Source organism: Chamaea fasciata, unplaced genomic scaffold (assembly GCF_029207755.1).
Source record: "Chamaea fasciata isolate MVZ Bird 193981 ecotype frontalis unplaced genomic scaffold, bChaFas1.0.hap1 SCAF_6, whole genome shotgun sequence".
In the NCBI taxonomy this organism is placed as follows: Eukaryota; Metazoa; Chordata; class Aves; order Passeriformes; family Sylviidae; genus Chamaea; species Chamaea fasciata.
This window is the reverse complement of record NW_027094091.1, coordinates 48582620-48609488: the sequence shown is the minus strand read 5'-3', so window position 1 is coordinate 48609488 and position 26869 is coordinate 48582620. Positions and strand designations below refer to the sequence as shown.

General features: G+C 40.7%; 2 protein-coding genes across 7 annotated transcripts in view; one reads left to right on the top strand and one right to left on the bottom strand.

Annotated features, from left to right (window-relative positions):
- NFKB1 (nuclear factor kappa B subunit 1) overlaps positions 1-19981 on the top strand; it is a 58093-nt gene extending 38112 nt beyond the window's left edge. For 2 of the 4 annotated variants that reach the window (XM_066186302.1, XM_066186299.1), the window contains exons 12-24: positions 1173-1295; positions 2232-2321; positions 3166-3363; positions 6446-6587; positions 9698-9812; positions 11730-11931; positions 13639-13808; positions 14631-14733; positions 15626-15750; positions 16583-16649; positions 16972-17144; positions 17279-17453; positions 19084-19981. In XM_066186302.1, coding sequence (XP_066042399.1) covers positions 1173-1295; positions 2232-2321; positions 3166-3363; positions 6446-6587; positions 9698-9812; positions 11730-11931; positions 13639-13808; positions 14631-14733; positions 15626-15750; positions 16583-16649; positions 16972-17144; positions 17279-17453; positions 19084-19271 — 1871 coding nt within the window. In that variant the 3' untranslated portion in view covers positions 19272-19981. The remainder of the gene's footprint in view (positions 1-1172; positions 1296-2231; positions 2322-3165; positions 3364-6445; positions 6588-9697; positions 9813-11729; positions 11932-13638; positions 13809-14630; positions 14734-15625; positions 15751-16582; positions 16650-16971; positions 17145-17278; positions 17454-19083) is intronic. The other 2 variants (XM_066186301.1, XM_066186298.1) reach the window with 1 other exon arrangement.
- MANBA (mannosidase beta) overlaps positions 18187-26869 on the bottom strand; it is a 51756-nt gene continuing 43073 nt past the window's right edge. The window contains exons 17-20 of one of the 3 annotated variants that reach the window (XM_066186304.1): positions 22613-25409; positions 21799-21907; positions 20397-20545; positions 18187-18692 (exon numbers count right to left, since the gene is read on the bottom strand). In XM_066186304.1, coding sequence (XP_066042401.1) covers positions 25185-25409 — 225 coding nt within the window. In that variant the 3' untranslated portion in view covers positions 18187-18692; positions 20397-20545; positions 21799-21907; positions 22613-25184. The remainder of the gene's footprint in view (positions 18693-20396; positions 20546-21798; positions 21908-22612; positions 25410-26869) is intronic. The other 2 variants (XM_066186303.1, XM_066186305.1) reach the window with 2 other exon arrangements.

Genomic DNA, 26869 nt, shown 5'->3' with positions numbered 1-26869 from the left:
TTGTGTTTCTCTGACTAGATTGCTCTCTAGAGTTTTCTCTCCTCATCAGTGTGAGTATGCCTGATGTGTGCATGCATCCATACTTACACATCATGTGTACCTGGAAACAGTGCATGTGGCTTTGTCGGTGTACTGTCTCACGTATTCAGCTGTCTCATCTGAGGCAGTGACTGATGTGCCTGTGCATGAAATTTCTTTTGTCCTATGGCTGTTAAAAACTACTAGATGGTTTAATAAACAAATGATATTTTGTTATTTTCTCAACAGTTCTACTGGATTTTAACCCGTGTAATGTTTGTATCCCTATTTTTGTAGCTCTTGTCATGACATTTTCACTTTCCCCAGTCTTTGGGATAGTCCTTTTAAATCTTTGTGTTTTGCTTTCCAGGGGAACCAAGTCTTATTTTGTACTTACACTACAAAATAAGTTTAGGCTTTTTTTTTTTCTCCAGCTACTCAGCATGGTTTGACAGTAATATGTCCCTGCCTGAAAATAAGTTGTCTTCGTTTAGTGGCTGTTATGGTATTTTAAGTAAATCATTTCAAGCAAGCATGGTTTTCACCATTTCTTGCCATCCCATAAACAAAAGTTCAAAGGGCACTGCAGGTACTCTGCACTGTTGAAACTCAAAAGTGCCTTGTGATCCTCTGATAAGGCTCCATTTCTGAAGTAGATTTGCTTGGAAGAAGAGCCTGTGGTTATATTCCCCAAAGGCAAATTTTCTTCAATAAATTTGGTGTTTGGAGCACTTATGCTGATTCATGACTTGTCTTAGACATGGAAGAATTTTGGGACCACTGATTTCCAGGGTTCAAAGTATACGAGACATTTTTGAAGGAAGCTCTGAGCCCCCCAAGACATCTCCGCATGTGTCCCCCAAGGCCCAGCACAAGGCAGTGATGCAGCTGAAGAGACCAAGCAGGCTGAAGTGATGCTGCTGGTCTGACTGGGGACTTGGCACTGGCTTGTTTATCAGATGAATTCTCTCTGCTCTGATACATACAAAGATTTTCTGCTATTTGGAGCTTGAGGAAAGTTGACTTTTCTACCACACTCTGCATTTTCCTTTATGAACTAGTAACTGTAGTGATGCTTTCTTAATGCACACCCTGTGCTATGCCTGCCCACCAGCAGGACTGACTCCCTATTCTCTGTGTTCCTTCTATCCCAGATAAAGAAGAAGTGCAAAGGAAACGACAGAAGCTCATGCCCAACTTCTCTGATGGCTATGGTGGAGGCAGTGGCACCGGAGGTGGTGGCATGTATGGAGGGGCAGGTGGCAGTGCTGGCTCTGGTAAGGCAGCAGTTTTGGGCAAAGAGGGAAAAGAGTTTTACTTTGAGAGCAGGACAGATGTTTATGCTGATTTTTAAAATGTAAAAAGGATTTTGTCACCTAGGCATATAAGACCTGACTCTGTTGCCTTTATTCTACTGTTACTCAGTTCAACCAAGTATTTCCTTATTCTAAACATTTCATCCCATTTGGCTTCCCACTTTGGAAGCTCTGTTGCTTCCTAGGGCCTTGGAGGCCCTAGGAATTCATGAGACAGCTCAGTTAACTATCATTTTGGGTGTCTAAAATTAAACAGGTTCTGAATTGTTTCTTGGACCATGAGTGGAATTTGGCAAATTAACCCTGTTAGTGCAAAGAACTGTTAAAAATTGGAGATACTCTTTGGTAAATTTTCTACTGTGCTTTATCTGTTGAAGTCAGCGTATATCTGATATGCAGGATCATGAGAGCATTGCTTTGGTTCTTGCAGTGGAGCATTAAAAACCTACAGGTCAGCAAATGTCACCTGAACCACAGCCCTTTTTTTCGAGCAGGGAATAGGGCAGCAGTTTTCAAATTGCTACATGTGTTGCTGGCAGCACATGTATAGCATAACACCAGAATACAAATGTGTTGTAATCATGAAGATTCAAAAGCACAGAGGCAGCTTATGATGTCTCAGTTGATTTTTAGAGGAAAGACATAGCGATACTACATTTGTGTGGTGTTATGGATGTTGGGATAGAGAGTGTCACTAGCCTACCACCTAGAATTTCTTTGGGTTTTTGAAAGGGTAGGGGAGAGTTCACCTTAGCTTAGAAAATTAATTGGGTGGAATAAAGTAGAAGGTATGCAGGAAGCAAAAAATCAGTTCTTTGGTTCAGTGTTCTTGTAGATGGTGTTCTCATTGTTTTAAGATGTAATTCTAATAATTCTGAATCTTTTCCCTTTCTTTAGGGTTCAGTTTTCCTTCATATGGATACTCTGCGTTTGGAGGGATGCATTTCCATCCTGGCACAACAAAGTCCACTGCTGGCATGAAACATGGTAACAGCATGAATGTTTCTTCCAACAGTTGAATTGAGTTTGACCTGTATTTTCTTCTACAGTATGAGCCACAGTGTCAGGCAGGTCTAGCTACGCGTGCTGGAGAGGGCTTCTTCTCAAACCTCTGGCAGCAGAGGGGTTTGTGTAGCTTATACTGCCCTGCTTCTCTTTTTTCCTTTCCAAGTGTAGTTCCTTCTTACTGTGCAGTCCTGAGAAGCAGTCACCAAAATCCTTCCATGTGCTTCTGTATTCAGTGTATTGTTTCAAGCAACAGCCCTCTTGCTTGCTTGAATGTGCTGATTACAGATGACCCAAGGATTAGACCACAGAAAATGTATTTTCCTTTGTTGCCACAGTCTGGTAGTAGCCCAGAGAAATCAATGGAAAAGATCAAGTTAATAATAAGGACACTCTTGGCTTCCTAAAATAGGAAGATAATTTCAGATGTACATGTTGATTACTCCGTAGATATTTCCAGAGTCTCGGGGATGAATCTGCTGTTAGGAAAAAAAAAAAAAAAAAAAGTGTCTGAGTAATTCTGCTTGATTTTGTGTGAGTACTTCAGACTTATATTCTTGAATGAGAATATACCATGAAAAGAGATAACCATAATAAAGTAGAGACTGTCAAAAATTAACATCACTTTAAAGCAAGTCACATCACTATGTCTGTCCATATGTGTTGGCATCTGGAATATTATGATCCATGAGTTTAGTGATAAGTTTTACAATGAAGTAGATTTTTGTATTCATTTTTCAGCGTTTGGAATTGTCTAGCTGAGTTTTATCATTTGTATTAAAAAAAAGCAACAGTACTGGACATTAATGATTGTACTTTTTGTTAGAAGGTCTATCAAATTGCACAGCTGAACAAGACAGAAAGAGCTGTGATAAACAAAGTGACGAATGGGACGTGAAACGTGATGTGAAGGTGGAAACCCTGGAGAGGACTGAGTGCAGAACATCTGCTTTTAATGAGAAAAAGGAGGATTCTGTTTCTTCCTGTAAAACTGAAGTAAGCAAAGCAGATTGCAGGTGGCAGGGTAAGTGAACAAGTAAATATACTTAGGGTAAATCAAACTGCAGTACTGCAAAGCAAGCATTAAAGGTTTGGAAACTCCAAAAATGTCTGTTTGCTGTTTTCAGAACATGGTAATGCCTTCTAGAGGAAACAGGAGGGATTTCGTTCCCCAAGATCTGTCCCTCCCGGTACCTAGTTCTGTAGATAACCTTCCACCTTTGTACTACCACTGGACACTTGAGCTTCTGCTTGTCATGCAAGGAGATGAGACAGCTTTGCCTGCTGGGCATGTTTAACACTGCCTTTGAATAAACTTGTGTGAGGAAGGAGCTGCAAGCAGTGAAGCCACAGGGAATATATCTCAGCAGTTGACTTGGCTTTTGATATTTGAGACACTTTAGTGGATGACTTTCATGGATGTTAGTATGACTTGCAGTAGGTCTTCCCTGCAACACTGTTGAATTGCGTGCAAAGCAGGATTATAAGTTCGAATTTAAAATGTAAAGGTACCTGTTTCTATTTGGCAAATACACAGTAAAATAACTGCAGTAGCAAAATGTTACACATTAAACTAATGCCAAAAAATTTTTGCTTTTTATGTATTTTTCTTTTATTTGTAGCTTTGTAGAACATTAATATGTGGTTATACAGTTCCTGATGTTGTTCCTACCCTTTCTCTTAGATTTTAGAGTAATAAGCTAACCTTCTAAAACACTCCTGAAATACTGTTTAGTCTTATTTTCAAATAGAGGACCTACAAGAAGAACATTTTGTTTTCCAGTCAGAATTTTAGAAGACATAACAAGAAGTGGAGCAAAGCAGCCCTGGACCAACTCCAGTGGGGTAGTACTGGGGGAAAAATTACCTAACCAACTGCTCTCCTAATTGGACAATGTTCTTTAGACAGGATAATTTGTTAAACTTACAAAAACTGTAGAAATCTGTTACTGGGCCCATGGCCCATAACTATGGACACACCTGGAAGCTTCTAATAAAGAACTGGGTTTTTTAGCTTGCCATTTTAATACTGTTGCAAGGGAGTTTGTCTTTTTATTTCAGGCAACAAAATGAAAGGAGTAGGAAAGCAAGGGTAGTCAACAGAACTGGTTTAGCCGCAGAGTTCTAAAATACATAAAGACTACAAATCCCCCTTTTCCAGACAGCAAGACATGCATTTCCTGGATTTTTTTTAAACAGTTCATGGACAATTTTTTAAAGGATTTGAGTAATCATGCTTAGCATAAAATAAAAAAAAAAAACAAACAGTAGTTGGACTAGAGAGACATGGTAGTGGTATGAATTGAGCACAAAGGAATTTCTTGGTTCTGGTTTTTACCAAGTGCAACATGATCTACACCACTTTTGTTATTCCCTGGATCAGGAAGAGAGCACATAACCTTCTGTGGGTCAGCCCTGTCTGACACTTGCTATTAACAGTACTAGCAACTGTAGCTTGGAAATCCAAAGTGGCTCAGGAGATGGGCTGTAGCTGTAAACACCTCCGAGGTGTAGCTGCTTTGATCTTAGAATGGATGATGCTCTTGAGAAAACCTGCTGTTTGCCATTTTGTTCGTGATAAATCCCATGACTGGTTCAGAGAACAAAATCTTGTGCTGATATGAAGAAATAATGACTATTTAGCTGTTGTGAAGGAGGGATCTGAATTGTTTACCTGTTTTCCAAGCAAGTAATATTGTAGGCAGGAACTTGACCTTTTTTTTTTTTTTCTAATGTAATGGCATGAAAAGAGACAATTTCTAACTCCAGATTATACAAAAAAAACTGGTGCAGAAGAACAGACTCCATGAAATAGCTACTGCAGGCTAGAACATTTGGGTATTAGACTAAAATATGCATGTAATATTTTGAAGGGTATCTTTCCTGTGTGTTTGATATGGAAAACCAGGGAGTTTCAACATCCAGTTCTCTCATCTTTGGAAATGTGTATAATGAGAAAAGACTGAATTGCTTAACACCCTTTACCCTGAATATGTATCCTGAATATAACACATTTAGTGTTAAGAGTTAAATAGCAAGTACAAATCTATCAGCCCAGGCAAATAGTACAGCAGCCACAGGGATGTTCTGGCCAGAACAATAAGATGGATAGCGGAGTAAGTCTTTGCCTTACAGCAATGATGTGTTCGTGTTCATCAGGGTTACGCTTCTGACCCAGTCTAAATGCCTGGTTTTGTGTAGCTGGAAATCCTGACTATTGTTTCCCCATGTGTGCTTTAAATGACAGAGTCTGTTGTACTTGTTTGCACTTTGTAATTGCCAACCTTACAAAGTTTTATAGAAATATGAAACTGTTCAAGATACAGCAGTTTTTGGATGATACTGCTTCACAGAATGACACTGTAGTTTCAGAGCTCATCTGTTTCATTTTCACTGGTTTCTTGCTGATACAGACCCACAAAACTATTGACAGAGCAGCCAGAGTTACTTTTTTCCACAAATGAGTTTCTTTTCTCCCCTTTCTCCCTTTTGCCTCCCTGTCATGACAACTTCTGCTTTTGGAAATCTCAGTGGCTGTCCACTTTATAATTCTAAAATCAGGATACAAAGGCTAAGCATTGTAAAAAATGAAATGTTTCAAACAGAAGAACAGACTCTCTGTGCTACTGCTGTAAAGCAGGCTAGACTGCATGATATAAGTCAGAGTGCAAACCCCTGCATTTATTCCATAGCTTTTCTCTGAGCTTCTCTGCAATATTCGATGGGTGTGCCTCAGCTTCCTCAAGGCAAAACTACTCGGACCTACAAGTTCCAGATCCAAGTTCTGCTCCTTTTGTCTCATTACACACAACTGCACATCAATGCTGTTAATTCAGTGCCAGTCAAACCAGAGGGAGCTTCCAGATTTGACTGTTCTCAGGGTTCCTGCTGCCTGAATGCTCAGCATGCCCCTAGTTTTCCTTCCCAGGCATTTGTTCCCTCTGTCCTTATCTCTCAGAAGTAATTAGCAACCATCTCAGTGAAGCAGTGAATAATGCTTGGTGGTCTGCACTTTGTATTTCTGTCACAGCACAAATTCCTGTCAAAAGTAGGTGATGTTCCAAGGAAAAAAAACGAGCTGATGAAGAGGAAACTTTGTGTTGCAGATGCTCTGTTCCTGGAGAAGGCCATGCAGCTTGCCAGGCGCCACTGCAACGCCCTCTTCGATTATGCTGTAACTGGAGATGTGAAGATGCTGTTGGCAGCTCAGCGCCATCTCACCGCTGTCCAGGATGATAATGGAGACAAGTGAGTTGACCACACTGCACTTTCTGGGTTGAAACCAATGGGTTTGAGGGCAGAATGGTGTAGTCAATTTGTTCTATCCCTCATGGGTGCCAATCACTGATGGCACAATTTCTCCTTTCTGCTATTTGGAAGAGGTATAGCTGTGATTTCGACACTTCGGTTTCATTTGCAAAGAAGGCATGTACACCGTAAACTTCATTGATTCAGACCCTGTCAGAAAGTAATCTGGTCATTGAGCGTATGTTGAGCATGTTGTGAGCTTGAGTTTCTTTGCCCTCTTTTACTTAAAAGCTTGATCAAGCATGAATTGCTGTGCTTGCAAAATGATACATGCTGCATGGGCATCCTCAGCTTGATGCTGAAGGAGAGTGCCTTGCTCTTTATTCCATGCAAGTCCTTAAGTCTTCATAGGATGCTTCAAGTAAGAGATTCACCCGGAGATGTAGAAACAGTAGCTGGAGGGTCCATACTGCATTTCTCCCACTTCCACCAAATTCTTTCCAGAGGACATTATTTTGATCTTGCTTACATCTGTACTGTACTGTTGTCTTCCAAGGGATTGCACAGATGTTTGTGGCAGACTTGGCTGCTAATATTTGCATATCAGTCCTTCAGTAATGTGAGTGGAAATCTGCTTTGTACCTCTACAGCCAGGCAGATTCTGTGGAACTCAGAGTGAAGTACTGTGAGGAACTAATGATCAGTAGTTACTTAAAACGAAATTCAGCAGAAGCAGCTCTGAACAATTGCAAAGATAATCTCTTGAATAAGCAAGTGACACTACCACATACTCACTTTTTAGCTGGCAGGCCCTGTGCAATCACCTGCATTTCCTTAAATTGTAGTGTTTTGAACAGTAGAAGCCAGGTAGGTCTCAAGGTGTCCAGCTAGAAGGAAAATTGCAAGTGACTGAGACCTGTATCCCACTGTTCAATTGCACTCAGAGAAGTTACTGCTGTCACTCCATTTTCAGTGAAAGTAGGCCTCAGATTACAGATAGAGGACTGCACAGATCACAGAGAGCTACTTTACCAGCTTTGCTTTCCAACTGGAAACCTAATGTCTGCTTTAAGATAAGCAGGAATATGAACAAGGTGGGAACTAGCAACAAAATCTGCAAGAGCTATGGACGGTACAACTTCTGTGTTAAAAAAAAGGGGGGGATTTAGAAGAATATTGAGCAAGTAGGACTTGTATTTAAATATCAAAAAGGTGCTCCTCAGATTCAGACTTGCAGGGCATTTTAACTAAGTTAAAATACTTTTTAGAATGATGATAAATAGTTGTTTTCTTGCTGGATCAAGAAGTACCTGCAAGTATGTGAGGCTCAAGTACACACTGCCTTTCTCCTGAAGTAGATTTATTTTGTGAGCATAATATACGTAATATGCATTACTTCACAACTTTTTAACAAAGCAAAGTGATTGTTTTCCAGCTCTCTTGGGGGAGAAGAAAAAGGTCAAAATTAATTAATAAATTGCCCTGGGTTTCACTTTAATCATTAAAATTATATGGCAACTAGGAAGTTTTTGTTTAAGCCTTTAAAAAACCTTTGCTGTCAACAATTTATGGCTTTGAGACAGAATCCAGCAACCTGTGATTAGTGTGTATTTACAGTGGACACTCAGTAACAATGACTGTGACTGCATTTGTACCAGTACCATTGCTCTGTAGATATCTGATGGCTCTACAGTGGTGCTTAAATGCAGTTTTTCATGTAGGAATGTTTAAGAAATGGAAGTGACCTTTCGTGGTCTAGTCAGCAGCATCCCATATAATGGTAGGGTAAAATTAAAATTTGCTGCTGAAATGAGAACTAAAAGCAGTAGAACAAATGTGTTTCTGTAGTGACATTTGGAAATAAAGTGTCAGCACAATACAGAGCATAATAAAAAACATCTATCAAAGCAGACGAACAGCACTTTTCCAGTAATGGTGGGACTGTTTGAACAACACTGGGGAGCTGAAGGAGGGAAGGTGCCATGATACTTCCAGTGGCAGAATATAGAATCAATAAAAAACCCTTTAAGGATGAGTTTGGTTTGTAAGTTATCTTTTTCTGCTTTTTAAAATATCTCTGGTTTTGACTGCTCTCTGTCCCAATTTCAGGATGACTCCTTGCCCTGAATGGCAGGGGAACTTCTTTTAATTTTTCTGACAAAAGTGTATATCTGAGACTCTTTGGGTATTTCTGGAGTGGCATAACAGACGCACCGCATGTCCTGCGTTGATATTTTGTGTCAGCAGCAAGTTGCTAAAATGATGAGTCTATAAGTTGGCCAGCACGTGCCAGGGAAGCGCTTGGCAGGATATGTTTCAAAACAAAGGGCATGATTTTCAAATGAGGTTGTAGAGTAGCAAGGCAAATGGAGCTCTGTGGGACAGGGGTGATGGGATTCACAACCTGCTTTTTCCTGATGCCATGTTGCACGTCCGACCACTCAGGCTGGTGGTTGAGGGACCTGCCTTTGGAGAAGAGCACAGGAAGGGCCATTGCATTAACCCAGTAGAAGTAAAGTGTATTGCTGTGCAGTCACTCATGTCGCAGAATTTACTGGCATGATGCCTCTGGCCACTGCTGCAAATCCTGTGGTTGTTAGTCACTGGGCCAGAGTCCTTAGTCACTTTTCAATTTGAAAACGAAATAAAGAAAAACCCACAGATCTGGGGAAACCCCCAAGGGAAAATCTGCTTTGGTAGCAGAGAGGCTTGTGGAAATTCTGCAAGAAGGTTTTGACAGTAACAAGTGTTTATATGCTGCATAATTCAAAATATGAAAAAACAGCAAACCAGCAGAGAATCTGAGGATTTCTGAAACAACTGTTTTGTGCCACATATTTTGTGTATTACCCTAGTAGTAAAGTAATGCTGAGGGCCAGTAAAATCCATCCTGAGTTTGCTTTTGTGATTGAAGGATTAAACAGTTACCTTCTGACCTGCTTTTTTTAGTGTTGGGATTCATTTTAGGTGTCGGTACTTAGTGCTGGAATCACCTCTAATAGTCAAGTGTTTTTATCAGAATGCAGTCAGATCTACAGCAAAGCCTTGAAACTTTTGCAATAAATTTGAAAACAGTATGAATTTGTTAATCTGCTTTTTGTTTGTTTCAGTGTCCTTCATTTAGCAATTATCCACCTTCATACTGAGCTGGTGAAAAACCTCTTGGAAGTTATGCCTGATTTGAATTACAATGCCATCATTAACATGAGAAATGACCTCTATCAGGTGCGCAGTTGTGGGGGTATAAATGTTGCTGATTGTTCAGCCAGTAAAAAAGAAATTGCACAACTTGCTGTCTGTGGGAAGAGATCAGACTGATGCAAACAAGTTTAGAAACAAGGATATATTTTAAGGTTGTGGAGGAAAGAGTGCATGTTTTCACTGGTTTAGTCCATAACTCTCCTTGATGGTCAACAAAAATGTCTCCAAGAGTTAACTGTGGAACAGGCCAAGAAGAGTACCTTTTTCAGTTTGTGGCTTCAGTATTTGGCTTCTCTGTTACTAAACCAGAGGCGTGGATCACAGTGTGCCAGCTCTGGGCTCCTCTGACCTTTCTGACACTGGTTAACTTGGGATCATGAGTCAGTTCCTGCGTCATCAGTTATCTGTAGGCACGCATCTGTAGGCACATGTGGAAGCCATAATAACCTATGCTCTTCTTACAGCCCAGATTGTATTTGTGCCCATCACCTGAGCACCAAGATTTCATTTCTGCAGTAACTGAGAAAGCCCATTCCCTTGTCTTTTACCCAGGGGAAAAAGAACTGGCAGACACAGTTCTGTCTCTCTAACTATAGTCTGGCCTGCTTGTATTGTAACTCGAGTTTTAAAAAGAGCTGTGGGAACCTGCCTGGAAAAGAACCTCTTTTAAAGAGATTGTGCACACCACTGAGCAGCACTCTGACACTTGTGTCATTTGTTTTGCTGTGAACAGTAAAGGCAGGTTTTAATTCTGTACAGGTAGTCCCAGAAGGTTTACTTTGACTTCTTAGTTTTCCTTCACATTTTTATGTTCTTATAAAGCAAGTTTGAAATGTGGAGGCTGCTGAAAGTAAGCAGAAGATTCTAAATTGAATTCTGTGCCCTGCATTTAACAAAAACAGGAAGCAAAGCTGGGCTCTACACAGGAAAAAATCCCTGACTACCACAGTCTCTACAGCTCTGCATACCTTCATCTTAAACCTTAAGCCATTGATGGAAGAGAATTTAGGCTTGGGCTAGAATTTTCTTTCTCTACAGATATTCTGAAAGCTGACATATACCCTATAGATGCAGTAATTAATTGCAAATGTGTTGAGAGATCTTTTGACAAACACAAGCTTATTGTGCAGAGCTGGAATTAAGTCTTCTTTTAAAGTCCTCTGTCAATACAATCTAGATATGGAATCTTACTCATTTTTTAAATTATTTTAGTATTGGAAATACCATTTCCCAGACCTCACAAGAATGCTTACTGTTTAAATACATGCATGTGTATATATTCAGTGTGATGCTGCTCAGAACTGACAAGAATGCTGTATGCAACCAACCTTTGGAAGGTCCCGAAACCTCTCAGCCTGAGCACTGCTCAGTGCTGCAGGTGCACAAAAATGGGGAACGTGCAAATGGGATCAGCTACTTCAACACACACGGCATAAATGCACAATTGTTCTGCAGTTTGACAAGGGCACAGAACTGCAGGATTTTCTTCTTTTCTGTGCAGCCATTTTGAGGGATAAGGAACTCCAATGCCCACGGCTGCAAATCTCTGATTCAGGAGCAAAATGAGCTTGGTGATGGGGCAGCTGTAGAAGCAGGGTTGCAGTGTGTGGGGGGCACAGGGATTATCTCATTTCCTGAGTCCCTTGCACTGCAATGCTCAAATAACCAGGTCAGTGCCCTGGCTTATACAGTAGGCAACATCTTTGTTCCTCCCAAAGTCCAACTGCTGACATTGGCAAGGCAGCTTTTATTTCCAGTAAGTAGAAACCCTATTTGTAGTATTCAGTAGAAAAGAAGTTACACCACTCCAAAGCCAGCAAACTAAAAGCTTGCATATGTGTACAGTCTTCTCACGCTAGGAGCTTTATGGGTTTCAGAGATTTCTGTACAAGTGATGTAGCTGTTCCTTCTCTTCTCATGGCTTGCCTCTGTCACTTGCAGACCCCCCTGCACCTGGCAGTAATCACAAAGCAGGCAAAGGTGGTGGAAGACTTGCTGAAGGCTGGAGCAGATGTCAGCCTTCTAGACCGCCATGGCAATTCTGTCTTACATTTAGCTGCTACTGAAGGAGATGACAAGATTTTGAGTCTGCTCCTCAGGCATGAGAAGGTATCTCCAATGGTCAACCTCCCCAATGGCGAAGGTATGGAAGGACAATGGCTGTATTTTACACTCCCCTTCTAGACACACACACCACAATTCCTGCCAACACCGTGTTGCCACACAGGTAGATACAGACTCTGAAAATAACATCTTTCCCCATTTTGCATATGCTGTCCTTGGTTTTTATATGCCTGCAGGCTCAGATGAGAGAACACAGGTGTGTCAGTTTTCTGATCATACAGATCAGAAAGATTGGTAATGGTCATGTGACACAGTATGGATTTGAATTTTTGTCACTGTACATTTTCAATCTCACAGAACCTCAAGCACTGTATTCATCTTATTCCTGATGCCACCTTTGTTTTTTAAAAAAACACCCCAGAAGGAAACATTTCCTCGTGTCTAGTGAGCTAAATCTCCTTAAAATAGTTTTTGGACTAGTATTGAGTTTCATATGTGGTACTTTGTGACCATACAGAATTAGAGCCTGTAAAATAACCACAAAGAGACAGTTCTCCCATTTTTCAGTGCACAGGGGACTTCAATTTAATACTCCTGCTCTAATAGATTGTAAAATGTCTGACCTAAAATTGTCATTGTGGATTCAAAAAACTATATTCAGTTCTTCAAAGAGAGATTTTTTTGGTTCAGGGTTGGTTTGTTGGTTGATTGTTTTTTAAATAAAAATTCTATATTATCTTTGTGGTCCAGGTATTCTTGAGGTGTCAGGTCACTGTGACCTTACAGGGGGATTATATTAAACTATACTAGTTACTCTCCAGACCATTTCCTAGAGATGTTCAGTAGCAGATGAGGCCAGTGTGGGGTACCTGCTTCTTTAGTATCAAAGATGCAGATTTTCTTTTTAAGGCTATTCTCTTGATCAAAAAGGTGGTGTAAGTGAGCTCTGTAGTTCTTGCCTTCTGTTCCACCTTGTGATCTGATTTTGTTTTTCTTGCATGGTTTTGACTCGCCAAGTTTCAATTTATGCACAAAGAACGTATTTATTAACACCATTAACTTCATCATGAGCCTCCACCTGGAGTACTTCCTTAGGGTCTGGGGTCCCCAACATAAATAAGAAGGACATGGGCTTGTTGGAGCAGGGTCAGAGGAGAGCATGAAGATGCTCAGAGTGCTTTAACATCTCTCCTCTGCAGACAGGCTGGGAGAGCTGGGGCTGTTCAGCCTGGAGAAGAAAAGTCTCCAAGGAGACCTTACAGCAACTTCCAGTACCTAAAGGGGCCCTATAGGAAAGCTGGAAAGAGGTGTTTTATGAGGACGTGTAGGGATAGGACAAGGGAGAATGGCTTTAAACTGACAGAGGGTGGATTTAGATTAGATACAAGACAGAAATGCCTCACTGTGAGGATGGAAGGGTGGAACTGTGAGGATGATGAGACACTGGAACAGGTTGCCCAGACAAGCTGTGGATGCCTCATTCCTGAAAGTAGCTTCTAGGCCAGGTTGGTTGGGTCTTTGAGCAGCTTGGCCTGGTGGAAGGTGTCCCTGCCCATGGCAGGACTGGGGTGAAACTAGATCATCTTTGAGGTCCTTTCCAACCCAAACAATTCTATGATTCTATCATCTTTTAGTACATAAGCAGGCAAAATATGTTACTTCTGCTCAGGTAACTACAGTAAGTGTAACTAATTTTACAGTTTTCTCACTTTGAAACTCATTACTCTGACATTTCTGAATTTTACAGATATTAATGCAGATGATGGATGGGTTTTGTTTTGTGTAGGTCTCAGTGCAATTCACATGGCGGTGATGGCAAATAGCATGTCCTGCCTCAAACAGCTGATTGCTGCTAGAGTTAACATCAATGCTCAAGAACAAAAATCTGGACGAACTGCATTGCATTTGGCTGTTGAACAAGAGAACATCCCCTTGGCAGGCTGCCTTTTGCTTGAGGTAAGGGCACAATTTCTTTCTTCCAGGTCTTTTCAATTACGTATTTAAAAGCTGCTGACAATCCTTGAGTACTTCAGAAAAACAGAAGTAAGGGAGGAGGTTCCTGTTGATTGACTAGATTACTTGAACTGGTATAATGGCAAAGTTACTGGTAATGTTACTGTTTTGTTCAGCACTGCTGGTGAAGCTTTTGCCCGAGTTGAGGAATATAAAGTTTGTGACTGCATATGCCATGTGTATTTTGCACTGAGTAATCCTGGCAGGCACTGAAGTTACCATGAACAAGTTCATCCCTTCTTCTGTGTGAAGTAGAACATGTATAGAGATGTGCAGAGAGATATCATTGTGTAATCTATAAATAGTTGTCTCATCCTAACACCTTGGTATCCTTAATTCTACACACCCCAGCTGCTTGTGTAGCTTTCCTCAGTGTTCATGCATGGATGTGCCACCAGCCTGGCTGCTCTTCTGATGAGCAGCAGGAGGGCAGGATTCTGTGCACACTACTCAGACTCCAAAGGCCATGGGTAATCAGATGGCAGAACTTTTACAGGGGATGCAAAGTGGCTTTTATGTACCTGACCTATTGGGAGATAAACACTGTGCGTCCTGCTCTAACACTGGAGCACGCTACCACCCTATGCATGCAGACAGTTGTAGTTACTTTCCAATTCCTTCTTTTCAGGCAACAATTAGAGATTTTATGCAACCAGGCATGGAATGGGTGCTTACTTGCACAGTAGCAGTGTTTATGCTGACATGAGCCTCTGCAGCTGCATTGTACAGATTTCTTTTCTTTTTTTCCATTCAATAAAAACTTAGGGTGATGCTGATGTGGACAGCACTACATATGATGGGACAACTCCACTTCATATAGCAGCTGGAAGGGGCTCAACAAAATTGGCAGCAGTTCTAAAAGCAGCAGGTATGGAAATAGATCTTTCCTGGAGACTTTTCTTTCACAGTGACAATTCAAGTTAGAAGGCTGCAAGCAGAAAAGAATGCCAGTGAACTTGTTTAATGGGTGGAGAAAGTCAGATATTAAAAGCAAGAAGGCCTGAATTTCCTCAGAAAGTCCTGCTCTGAGGTGCTATACTAATCACTCTTCAGCACCATCTAATGGCTAGAAAGGCAAATTATGTTGGTCAAAAAAAAAAACTCATGAGAACTTTGGGAAGATTTTTGAGTATCTTTTGTAGCTTTTATAGCTGAAGAAGTGGAGAAGAGATATTTTTATATATCTGGGATAGGTATTGGACTGCTTTAGAAACAAAAAGCCAAGAAAAATAAAGTCATCACTGAAGCATGAGCTTGTTAGTGTCTCCTAGTGCTGTCACTTCGGAAGAATTAGGTTGGCATATTTATTGGGACATTTTGTCAATTGTATTTAAACTGGATTTTTCTTTTTTGAAATAGAAACCCAAGCCTCCCGTTGCTGAGGCTGTCTGCTTGGTCTTTTAAAAATACCTCCACTTTCTCTGACACTCTAAAAAGCAGCACACTATCCCTTCATCACATTCATGCTGTGCTGTGCGAGGCAAAGTGGGACTGGGAGTCATTTGATACAACCAGAGCTCTTTCTTTGGGCCCTAAGGCTCAGCTTGTCTGGTTTTTTCCCTCTTTATAATGGAGAGTAGCATTGTACAGAGATGTGACAGCATTTAAATGTAATTGATAAAAAGAGATACTTGCTAGCTTAATATAATTTACCTGGAGGAGCTAAATTAGCTGATTTACCATTCAGTACATAAAATGAATATTTTAAATATTATTGAGAAGCAACTTGAAGCCCTTCCCCCCACACACTTGTTTTTCAGGTGCAAATCCTCACATTGAGAACTTTGAGCCATTGTTTGATCTAGATGATGTGAAAGATGATGAAGATGATGATGAAGGGATCGTGCCTGGAACAACACCACTGGATATGGCAGCCAACTGTGAGGTATGTGGTCTGTTTTCTCTTTTAGGTTTTTTGGGGTTTTTTTTCTAATTATAAAGAGTAGTTCAGCTCTCTCAGCTACCTCCTTTCACTGCATCCAAAATTATTTCAATTAATTCAACTAATTTGCCATCCAAAATTAAGCTAATTCAGCCATAAAACTCCCCCCAGATGAAACAGCACTGGAAGAAAGCTCCACTTAACTGACTAATGCTGCTGAACAAAAATGATCAGGCAGTTCTTGAAGTAGCTGCACTACAGTCTTCAGTGTGGGAAAGTATTTAGCTGGGTGGGTAGTTTGTGTTTGAAGCCCCATTCTCCAGTGGGTTTCTTTGCTGAGTGTTCTTCAGAATTGCAGCATATGTGTGATGGGAAAATGCACTCCTATCTGTTCTATCCAAACAGTGATTAAGCTGATTGTTGCGTATTTGGCTTGGTGTGAGTGCAAAGGATAAGCAGTCAGCATTTCTACTCATCTGGAGCTGGGGAGTGGTACCAGACTTAGGTGAAAATCTAACCCAGACTTTGTTTTAAATGACTAGTTGCAGACAGGCAGCAGCTCCTTGTTTAGCTACTGCCATTTATTTACTGCCAAGACTTCCTCTGTGTCTTGAAAATAGTTGCTAGATGACATAGCTTAAAATAAAAGGAGATTAACTTCTCAAGATTTCTCCCTTAAGTTTAGCACAGGTTTTCTACAGTATCCTTAGTCATACTGAGCCTGCGAGAGGAAAAGAATGCTGATTTACAGATGGAATTAGGGTTTTATATAACACTGCTGAAACTTAATGGACACTAAATACTCCTAAATATTGACTTTAATGTATTCTCTTAGGTGTATGACATATTAAATGGCAAACCCTACGAGTCAGCAGAGGTCTTGGAGGACTTACTCACACAAGGTAACACCTATAAAGACTTGACAATATCCCTCTAATAATTGAGTACTGAAACTGTAGTGGCAGCAGACATTGCCCTGCAACAGCTTGTAACTGAGCTGGTGAGAGAGAAGAGGTGCCCTCCCACCCCCCTGCACACAGAATGAGCTTGATTCCCTTAAGATGTCTCAAGGACAAGGAGTACATTTGAGTACTGCAGCAATACATTTGTAAATGCTGGGATTGAACTCTCAAATAGTCTTCAGTTTGGCTTTGTTTCTGCTTAAAAATGAGCTGGTGCATGATTTGTATAAATAATAAACGAACATATTTCTCTGTTCCCCAGGACACTTGAGAGAGCTGAATGAAAATTCCAAGACACAGCTTTACAAACTATTGGAATTGCCTGATCCAACTAAAAACTGGTCCACCCTAGCACAAAAGCTGGGTCTTGGCATACTTAATAATGCCTTCAGGTTGAGCCCTTCCCCATCGAAGACACTGCTGGATAATTACGAGGTAATGTGCTGTAACAGGTTATAAAGAACATTAATACACCTAGAGAACTTTGTCCTCCTGCACAGTGAGACAGTGCAGCCCTGCAGTTTTAGCCAGCCTGGATGATGCTGAGTGTCTGATGTCTGCTCTTTCAGGTTTCTGGTGGTACAGTTCAAGAGCTGATCGCTGCTTTGAGACAGATGGATCACACAGAAGCTGTAAAAATAATTCAGGAAGCACTGTCCATCTCACACAGACCATCTTCCCTGGAGGACAGTATAGCAAAAGCTGTTCCATCATTACCACTCACCTTTGCAAATGGAGAGACAGGTAAAATTGACAGCAAAATATGAAGAGCTTTATTTGAGACTTTTTTTCTCCCTCCTCACTCTATCTAGGACTGCTGCTAGGTTGCACACCTTCTTGCGCAGACTGCTTCACCTGCTTACTGGTTTCAGAAATATTTTACTGGAGTGTGACCCCTCTCATCATAGGTATCTGCTAGGCATAGGAAAGAGAGGACAAATGGACCATAAATCAGCATGCCTGCATCACAGTATTCATTATACTGCTGCCCTTTGCTCAAACCAGACACCTGCCATTTGCTAATGGTAATGCCTTGGATGTATTGGGAACATAGGCAATTATCTCCTAGGTGTTTTACAAGTGCCTTTAGCTTTTGACTTCCCCCCCCATAGCTGGATAAATAAAAATGGTTTGGGCTCCTAAACTCAGTAAGTCTTCAGTATTAAATTTCTCCTTTCATCATGTGTAGCAGTCCAAAATGGCCCGGTGTTCTGTAGGCAAAGAAACTGGGGAAGGCTTAGGTTACATGTCCTGTGTAACCCCAAGCACTCCTGCTGGCCAACTACCTGCTCAGAGCAGGGCCAGTGGAACATGACATGAGGTTGCCCATGTTATGTCCAGTTGAGTTCTGAGCATCTTCAGTGATGGAGGTCCTACAGTGGTTTTGAGCAGGGAACTCTACTAAGAGAAAAAGAGAGGTTGTGAGAAGTTTGTCATCAGGGATGTTCAGGCCTGGCCAGGTTTAGGAACAAAAGCCTTTGTTTTTTCCTGTTCAAACACTGGTAGTACTGCCTGTAGCCTAGTGTGGAAACTTACCCAGGGTGTAAAAATACTGTAGGTATTTCTGGTAAGAAAAAAGAAACACCACAGTCACTCCATTCCAATCTAACATTGCCAGTTTATTCTCTATAGAAAACTATTTGGTCAGTCATGGAATAAACCTTCATACCCACCCAAAAATGTGCTTGTACCCATATTGTCCATTTAGATTCACCTTGAAGGGTAAGAGGGGTTCTGCTTCCTCTGCAGCATGAATGGAGGGCATTACATTGTTTAAGATGTTTGTTTAGAAAAACAAGACTGAACTCTTATGACAGCACCCCTGGTTTTAGTCACACCGATCCACATTGTACCTTCCATTTCAGCTCTTGCAGTCAGGCATTCCTGTGGATCCTGCACAGGTGATAGATGCTACTGACTTGTTCCTATTTCAGGGTCCCTTACAAGATGAAAGCTCTTCAAGTGTTTGTCTCAAAAGGAAATCTGTAAATTGAAATAACATGGATTATAAGTTTTAGGAGCCTCATCCTGGAGCTGTACCCTTGCAGAGAGTGTTACTCTGAGAACCAGAGAACCTTTTTGCTCTGCAACTGCCACACTTGGACAGAGTCCTGACCCCAGTGCAGTGCCAGCATTAATGTCAGCAGAGCACCAGGCTTCTCATCCCAGCCAAGCTCCAGCTGCCAGCAGTACATCAGATCACATGCTTTGGTGGCCTGGAAACATTCAGCACAGCTCTTCCTATTATAATACTTCACATTGGAGTTATTTTCCTATAGAAGAGCTTAACTCTGTTGGTTTGTATTCCTTAGGCTTTTCTTAAAGCAACCTTGCTCAAGCCACACAAATGATTTCCCTTTTCTCTGTCACTCAGGTGAGCTCTACAATAGCAGATTTCAAGACACTGAAAGCACGTGTGACAGTGGTGTGGAGACCTCCTTCCGCAAGCTGAGTTTCACTTGCTCAGACTCTCTGAACAGCAAGCCCTCACTAACACTTGGCAAAATGGCCCTGGGCTATGGACATGAAAGTTCAGGGCAAAGCAATTATATAGCTGACTAGTGATCTTCAATTAGCAAAATACAGTTACAGGAACCAATGGGACATTTCAAATTGCATCAATGTCGTCCTGGCCAGAGGGAAGGGAACTCACAACCAAAAGTGCACTGGAAGAATCCCACCTGAACCCGAACAAATGGCAACTGCAGCATGTGACTCCTAGCCACTGCTTCCTTCCTCAAGTACCTTTAATTGTGTTCATTTACAAGCCATTTAATATAACCAGGGTTCCACTGCTGCATTAATACACAGGACTGGACGCTATGAAAGACTGACTGAGCTTTCCTGCTCTGTGAGGACTTTCTTTTACAGATGAAAAAGAAGTTGTAAATGCATAATACAAACTTACTAAAGAGGTTAATAAGCACACGAGCAATCAGAGGATACAGTTCTTAGCTGCTCTCTTCATAATTTTTGCAGCACAGTTCCATGCAAACAGCTTATAAAATAGCTGGCAAAGAAAACTCATTACTTTAATCACAACAGTGACAATTGAGAGAAAAAAAGAGAATCCTAAAAGAATCTTGTATATTTCAAATAATGTATTTAAACTTAACTTTGGTGCCTCTTATTCAAAAATTTTTTCAAGTTTGGCATTTTCCTACTTGTAAATAGTTCTTTTTATATCTGTGACTTTTTGAAAAAGCGTGCTTTTTAAATGCTTATTTTTATTTTACTTTTATAATAAAACCCCAAAATTAATTCTCCTGTCTGTGCCTGCTGTGATTTTTACATTACTTTTCAAGTAGAGGTATTGAAGATTCAGCATCTCAGTTTTAGGCATTGATACAAGATCGTGCTCATTTCCTAGCACTAAAATAAAGGTTGCGAGCCACTGTCTTAAAGCTAAAGCATCTTATACGGAGGGAGAGCAGGACCAGTAGCTACTGCTGAGCAGCTGTGCTTTGAGATTAAAGCCTCTGCCTTGTTTTAGTTCTCATAATTATGGCAGCAGAGAATCATTTACACTGAAACAAACTATTTAAGTGTCTCAGCAAACCTCTGATGAGACAGCTCTCCTTTGGGCTATCTAGAATCTCCTGTAGTAACAGTGCTCATGTGCAGTGTTTCTTTTTGTCTGCCATCAATACTGAGATGGTGAGTGTCCTGTTATTGATGTTGGCCCACCTAAACAGAACAGGCATCAGAGTCCATGATGAAAAAGCCAAGAGGGGCACTGTACTATTGTCAGTCACTTCTAGCCAATTTTTCTGGCACAGAGTGTTGACAGGGTGGTTCTTGGCTCAGCTCAGTCTTCAGTAACTTGGGCATCACTCCTGAGAAAATGAATCAAGATAAACCTTAAGAATGGTTATGTTTAAAGCGGTAGTTGCTGTAATGAATTAAACTATGAGTCATGAAAAAAACTTTGGAATTAAATTTACAATCCAGCTGAATTACTGAGAACTTTAATTACTTCCAGAGAAAATGAGTAATAGTAAAAGTGCCATTCTTTCTTTCAGTTCTTGTATGTGTAATCCTCATCTAGGCAGTGTCTAAGGCATATAGATTTTTGTTCAATTAATGTACTTCTCCAGTGTTCTCTTTGTATTCCAGCTCTAACAGAAACAGGCAAAGGTTCTCATAATCCAGGAGTGGAGGAGCTTTTTGAGCCCTAGGAGAGCTGCTGTCCAAGTAAAACACACCTGCTTTCACAGAATTTCCAGCACAGCTCAGGGGGCTGCAGAGATTTTTACTGAGGTTTCTACAATCCTGCAGGTCACCAGGGCATACCAGCTGTTATTTGCATCTTTTAGCTTTAGTTCTGACCAGCTCTGCTTTTAAACCACCAGAAGACACCTGGATGTGTATTTCCTTAAAACACTTGATGACCAGATGTTGCATAATAGCTGTTTATCAGGTAAGTGATCATGCGTAGCAGGTCCCCTAGGCCCTTTGTAGTGAAGTGCTTTAAATGGCAGTCTGGCAGCTTCTCAGTTTCAGTGTATTTAATAAAAAAGGCTTTAATACTTTTAGTTTTTTCCCTTTGTTTAGAGATAGAAAAAATACTACTGAGGGCATCTGTCTACACCTGGCTTGTAGAGAGAAACCTCTAAACTTAATCTGCATGTGCTGTGGAATAGAGTTCACTCCATTATTCTGCTATTCTACTGCAGTAATGAACATCAGAAACTTGTGGAATGCAGCAAAAGTTGTGACAACGGACCCCTTCAGATCTCTACATCTGATGTAAAATGAATTATTCAGAAAGTTAAAGTGCCCTTGATTTTAGATTGGCTGCTACAGCTGCATGTTTCCTGGCATCATCTCGGCATGTATTTACAAACTTGGAAATCACTGGTAGTGGGAAGCTCTAGGCAGCATTCTGAGATTCTGTGGACTGCGGGAAGGATAAGGATCTTACCTACATGGGAGTGGTGTATGAACTCTTTTCTCCCTTGCCTGGGAAAGTAAAAGGCTTTTTTCATGCATTTAAGAAACAAGAGTCACTCTCCTTGCTTCCCTGAAGTAAAGTGACAGGAACGGTGGTGCCCATTTACTAGCTCAGGGTGCAGTGGTCAATACTCACCCATCATCCACAGCTTCTGGCATTTCTGGATGATCATGTCTTGAAATAAAGCAGTTCTAGAGTAATGGCCAAAGACACAGTCCAAACCTTTGCTGGCTTCAAAAGATTCCTACAGCAAAAGACAAAAGTTAATTAGCAAGGAGTTGATTTTCTCCATTCAGCATTATGAAGCAGCCTGATGTCCCACTTAGACCCAAGGCTGGAGTATGTTTTTCCAAGGCTGCAGAGGTTTCCCATGGCCTCATTTAAACCTAACTGCTATAGGATTTCAGCCATCCAGTCACCCTTGCATATGCACAATGCAGAAGAGCACTAATTCAGATACTTACAGGTCTCCACTGATGGACTGACTCTACTTCTTACAGAGATGGCTTTTCTTCATTGAAGTTTTGGTTTTCCACACTAATTGAATGAATTTGGGGCTTTCATTTTGCTACCTTGTAACATCTGACTGAAAAGCAAAGTTATATAAACACAATTCTTGGATTGAAACCTGTCCTAAAAATTTTAAACCATGAGTTCTTGGTTCCCTAAGTGGGTAAGAAAGAAAACAGTGATTCTGACAGCAAAAAGGCTGGCTTGTACAGCTCTCTTGTACTCAAAATAAGAAACTCATTGGCCCATTTCTCTGCTCCTGACACTGCTTCAAGTCACTGAAATGGTCTCTGCTACACATCTCCAAAACCAAAAGGGAACTAATAGAAGCAAAAGTACTGAAGAAAGATGTGCCTGTAAGGCAGAAGATTTGTCCAGACCACAAGGTATGCAAACAGCAGATAACAAGAAAGACTGACAGAGAACTATGAACACTTACTTAGAGAGCAATTTTTAGATCCATTTGCATGCTTCTTTCCTGGAGAAGATGCAGGACTTGAAAAAGCTTCCAAAGATATGCTCCAATAAACTGAAGCAAAATAAGTCTTCCTTGTGTGGCAGAAAGTATGAACAGGTGCCCTCTGAAGCTCAGAATGGCCCCTGCAAGCCCAGAATGAGTTGGAGCCAAATCTCAGCCAGGAAGGGTTTTAGGACAAGAGATTAGCCAACACCATACAGTGTTCTTCCCAAACCTGCTCTCAAGTTTTGTTCTGGAAGGGCATTTGTCATGGCTGTGGGGCACTCTGGCTGCTGCTTTTGCCACCAGTGGAGAACAGCCCAGAGGGGCCCAGGAGCAAACAAAGGCCATCAGCACAACGGTGACTCACTGGTCCTTAACAAGACATTGCAAGGCAGCACCCTGAAAGAACACTGAGGAGGCCAGTCCCCTCTACTGCTGCCAGCAATAATGTAGTGACACTGAGGACAAGAACCACGACACTTAGCAAATGCTCCTCCTAACGCTCCTGCTGCCAAACCTCCATCAGACAGAACTGGCAATAGCGGTGCTGCTGTAGCTGTAACATCACTCAGCTGGCAAGATGGGTGTGTCCATAGGAGTGCAGGGTACCAGTGCTTCCTATCTCTGCCCCAATCTGAGACAAAGGCAGAACAATGTAACCAAGTATAGCACAGGAGCTACTGCGAAAGTGCCAAGGGGAAATGGTTAACCAAAGCACATGTTACAGCTGCTGCTGCATGGTGAGAGAACAGCTTCTGTAAATACACACCTACTACAACACCAGGAAACCAAAAGAACATATTAAGGATATTAAAACAATAATGGAAGTCTACCTTCCCCTTTAAATTCTGTTTTGAGTTCAAGCATTTGGCTTAAGCAATTGCTAATCTTTCACAACAGCAGCAAGCGCTGAATTAAAGATTTTCGGAAAGAATGGACCTACTCCTTAGGGAGCTCCTGACCTTCAAAAACAGCAATAATTTAAAAAATTGCCCAAACCTTGCTATGTCAATCTGGTAATTGCAGAAAGCAACAGGGAAAAATAATAGAATGCTGTTACATATAACTTTGCTGGTAGACTTCATTTGCTTAGCCACTTCATCACTTAATAATCATGCGCCACAATTCCTTTCATGATTTTGCCTAAAAAATGTGTCAGGTCATAGTTACTAAAATTAATGAATGAGTTTTGCTTCTAGGAATCCAAAAGCTGTTTTCTACCAATCTCAAACTTCACTCATATGCTGAGATTAACAAATATCATTAACCTCCAGATAGGCCTTGTGATTATCTTTAAACAAGTGATTCCTATAAAGTTTTAGGTATTTAACACTATTAAGTGCCAGATCCAGATGTTGCTGGAAGACACATTTCTCCTTCAGTGTAAGAGAAAGTCATCAACAAACTTGCCCTTTTCCTAACACACTGCAGCAGTACATAATAATCATATTTTCTCCACATTTTTTCATTCTTACATTATATTGACTTTATTTCTGCTTTGATTCCACTTTGATTCCAGGACACCAAAAAACCTTAAGAATATTTCTGGTATTGTTGGCCCATGATGCCTCTCAGAATAACTTTTTAATTTCCTTTGTCACTGCCTGCATTTATGAAGTTGTACTGATGACTGTCATTTTCCCTATTTATTTTACAAAATCTATAAACATTGGCACATACACATCCATATTTTGATTGCTTTCATGTCTTCTTTTAACTAGGACTAGTTTTGAATCAGATGCAACTGAAGTTAGTTGTTTTGGTGGCCCAATAAAGCATTTGTAAAAAACTCATTTATCACTTCCCTTTCATTTATAAATTTTTCCTCTTGCTCAGGTGTACATCAGTTTTAGTTAACACCAAAGTATCAGTCAATATGCTCCTCTCTCTGCCCATTCAAACTGATCACGACTGAAGCCGACCCCCATTCTGAGTTCTCCAATGGAACACACAGCTGCTCCCTCCACAGGTGTTCCAGACCCCCCACACCACCAGCACGTATCGCCCAGTGCTGCTTTTACAGCACCGCCATCCTCAGACAGCAGCATGGCCATCAGCGGCAGGGCTCCTTCAAACTCCACCTATTGTGATGCTGATTCTGCTTTGCAAGAGAATATTTGTTTGGGTGGACAGAGTATCCTTGTGGAGCCCCAGCAAGACCCCAGCTGCATTTCAAACCACCTCTGACAGACATGCCAAATGGTTGGCAACCTGCCAATGGAGTGGCTTGGTGGCCTACTGGAGGTAATTCCAGCTTCACTCCCTGTCCTTCTCCCTTGCCCCCAGCATACCTTGCTGCTATCCTAACATGAATTTCCACTTACAGCATAGTGAAACTAGAAAAAAATATGGATGAGCTTTCAATACACCACATATATTATATGTAAGCTTTGCTGTTGGTATCTTTACATTGAACCAGCAGTTAAAATTCACATGACAGGGATAGACAGCATATTCTTCAGCCAGCTCAAAGTGTATGTCACTTCAACTTCTTCTAATTTTGTTCTTCTCCTCCCATTTCACTCTTTATCTAGAAGGAAATGAAGTAGTCTCAGACAACATCCAGTAGAGAGGTCAAGATTAGTGAACTTTGTAGTTCTTCAACGCTGGTAGGTTCCCAAGGATAAAACACAACCATTTTCTTCTTTTCAGTCATGAGGAAACCATTATCACTAAATCTGCCTTTTATACTCCCTACATCCAGAGTAACAAACGGAGCAACTGCAGTGGTCTGAAGAACAAAAATATAAACATCATCTTGTTGAGATACAGAGGCCTGAAAGAGAAATAAAAAAACTGTATTATAAAAAAAAATTGTGTTAAAGAAGACCCCAGTTACATCCAAACTGGGAAAGACCTGCATGTCAGTAAAACAGGCTGAACAACCACATTTGATCAAAATTAATATTCTTCATGTGTAAGAATCATGCAAAAACTGCAAATGTTACTGGAGCTTTCCTACAGAATACTAGAGATTGTGGAAAAATGCCAAGAAGTATTATCACCTTGCCATCTTCTTATGAGAATAACTGAATAAAGGTAATCTGACTTCTACATAGTACTGGTATCCCGTACTTTCTGCACTGAAAAAGATTTGTTCTTTCACCAACACTTCACTCAACATACCAATTTATATCTACCAAAAGAACTTGCCTTTCAATTATAAACATAATAGAAATACACAGAAGGAAAAGATGGTAAAAATCCCAGTAAGACAGGAAGCCATCTCATCTTAATGAATCACAGCAGCGAAGCCCTTATACTTTATTAAGTAAAATATTTTAAAAAAAAAAATTGTAAAATATGAAGTCAAGGTATATCTTGGATTAAGTTCTATGAGTACTTCAATCTCAGAGAGACTTAAAATCCCAACCAGGATGCATTTTCATGCAGCACTCCGCATTCACCATAATGAAAGATTATGATACATAACTTTCAAATACCAATTAACCATCTATAAAAAGAGGACAAATTACAGTCAGTGCAGACATCATGTTCCGGTTTTACACAAAAAGCAACGCTATTCATTTTGGGGAAAAAACGCACATCCTCTACACATTTTGTTTCCTGAAGAAATACTAATGCTTTTGATGCTTTTTAAAAGCAATGCTACAAACAGTAGCTCTTGGATTAGCAATGTAATTGAAAGTCTAGTTAGTTTTTTAGTAACTAAGTTTAGACGTACCAGCCTCTTGCAAAGCTGTCTTTTTATTACAGCTGCATTTCTTAAAATGACCACTTAGCATTTATCTAGCTATGCTAGCTATCCTAATTAGTTAGTATTGCAAAGACAACATAGTTACAAGATAAAGGAATGAAATTTTCCAAAGATGCTCCAGTTGCAGAGCTTTTCTTATTGATGACATCATCCATAAACCAAAAAACCAAACCAAAACAAACAAAAAAATCTCCCCCCACAGCATGACTCAGACTCCAGATTGTACCACCAGATGAAAAAAAAATTAAAACAGGCTGATTTCTTTTCTTTGTATACTCAGGAGGCAGGCTGTGCTGCCGTGAAAGAGATAAGAAGAGAAAATCTGGCTCATTTTCTTTTTTGTAAAGCAATTATGCTGGTCCAGATTCAAAGAGATTACACCTCTATTTCCCCCTTGTTCAGTTTAGCACTAAAGAGCAAAGCTGCAATTTGAAAGCCAAATGTGAGAACACAAAGGTTCCCATCCTGCCCATCTGATGATGAATTTTCCAATAGGATGAACATGCTGAGAAGTGAGG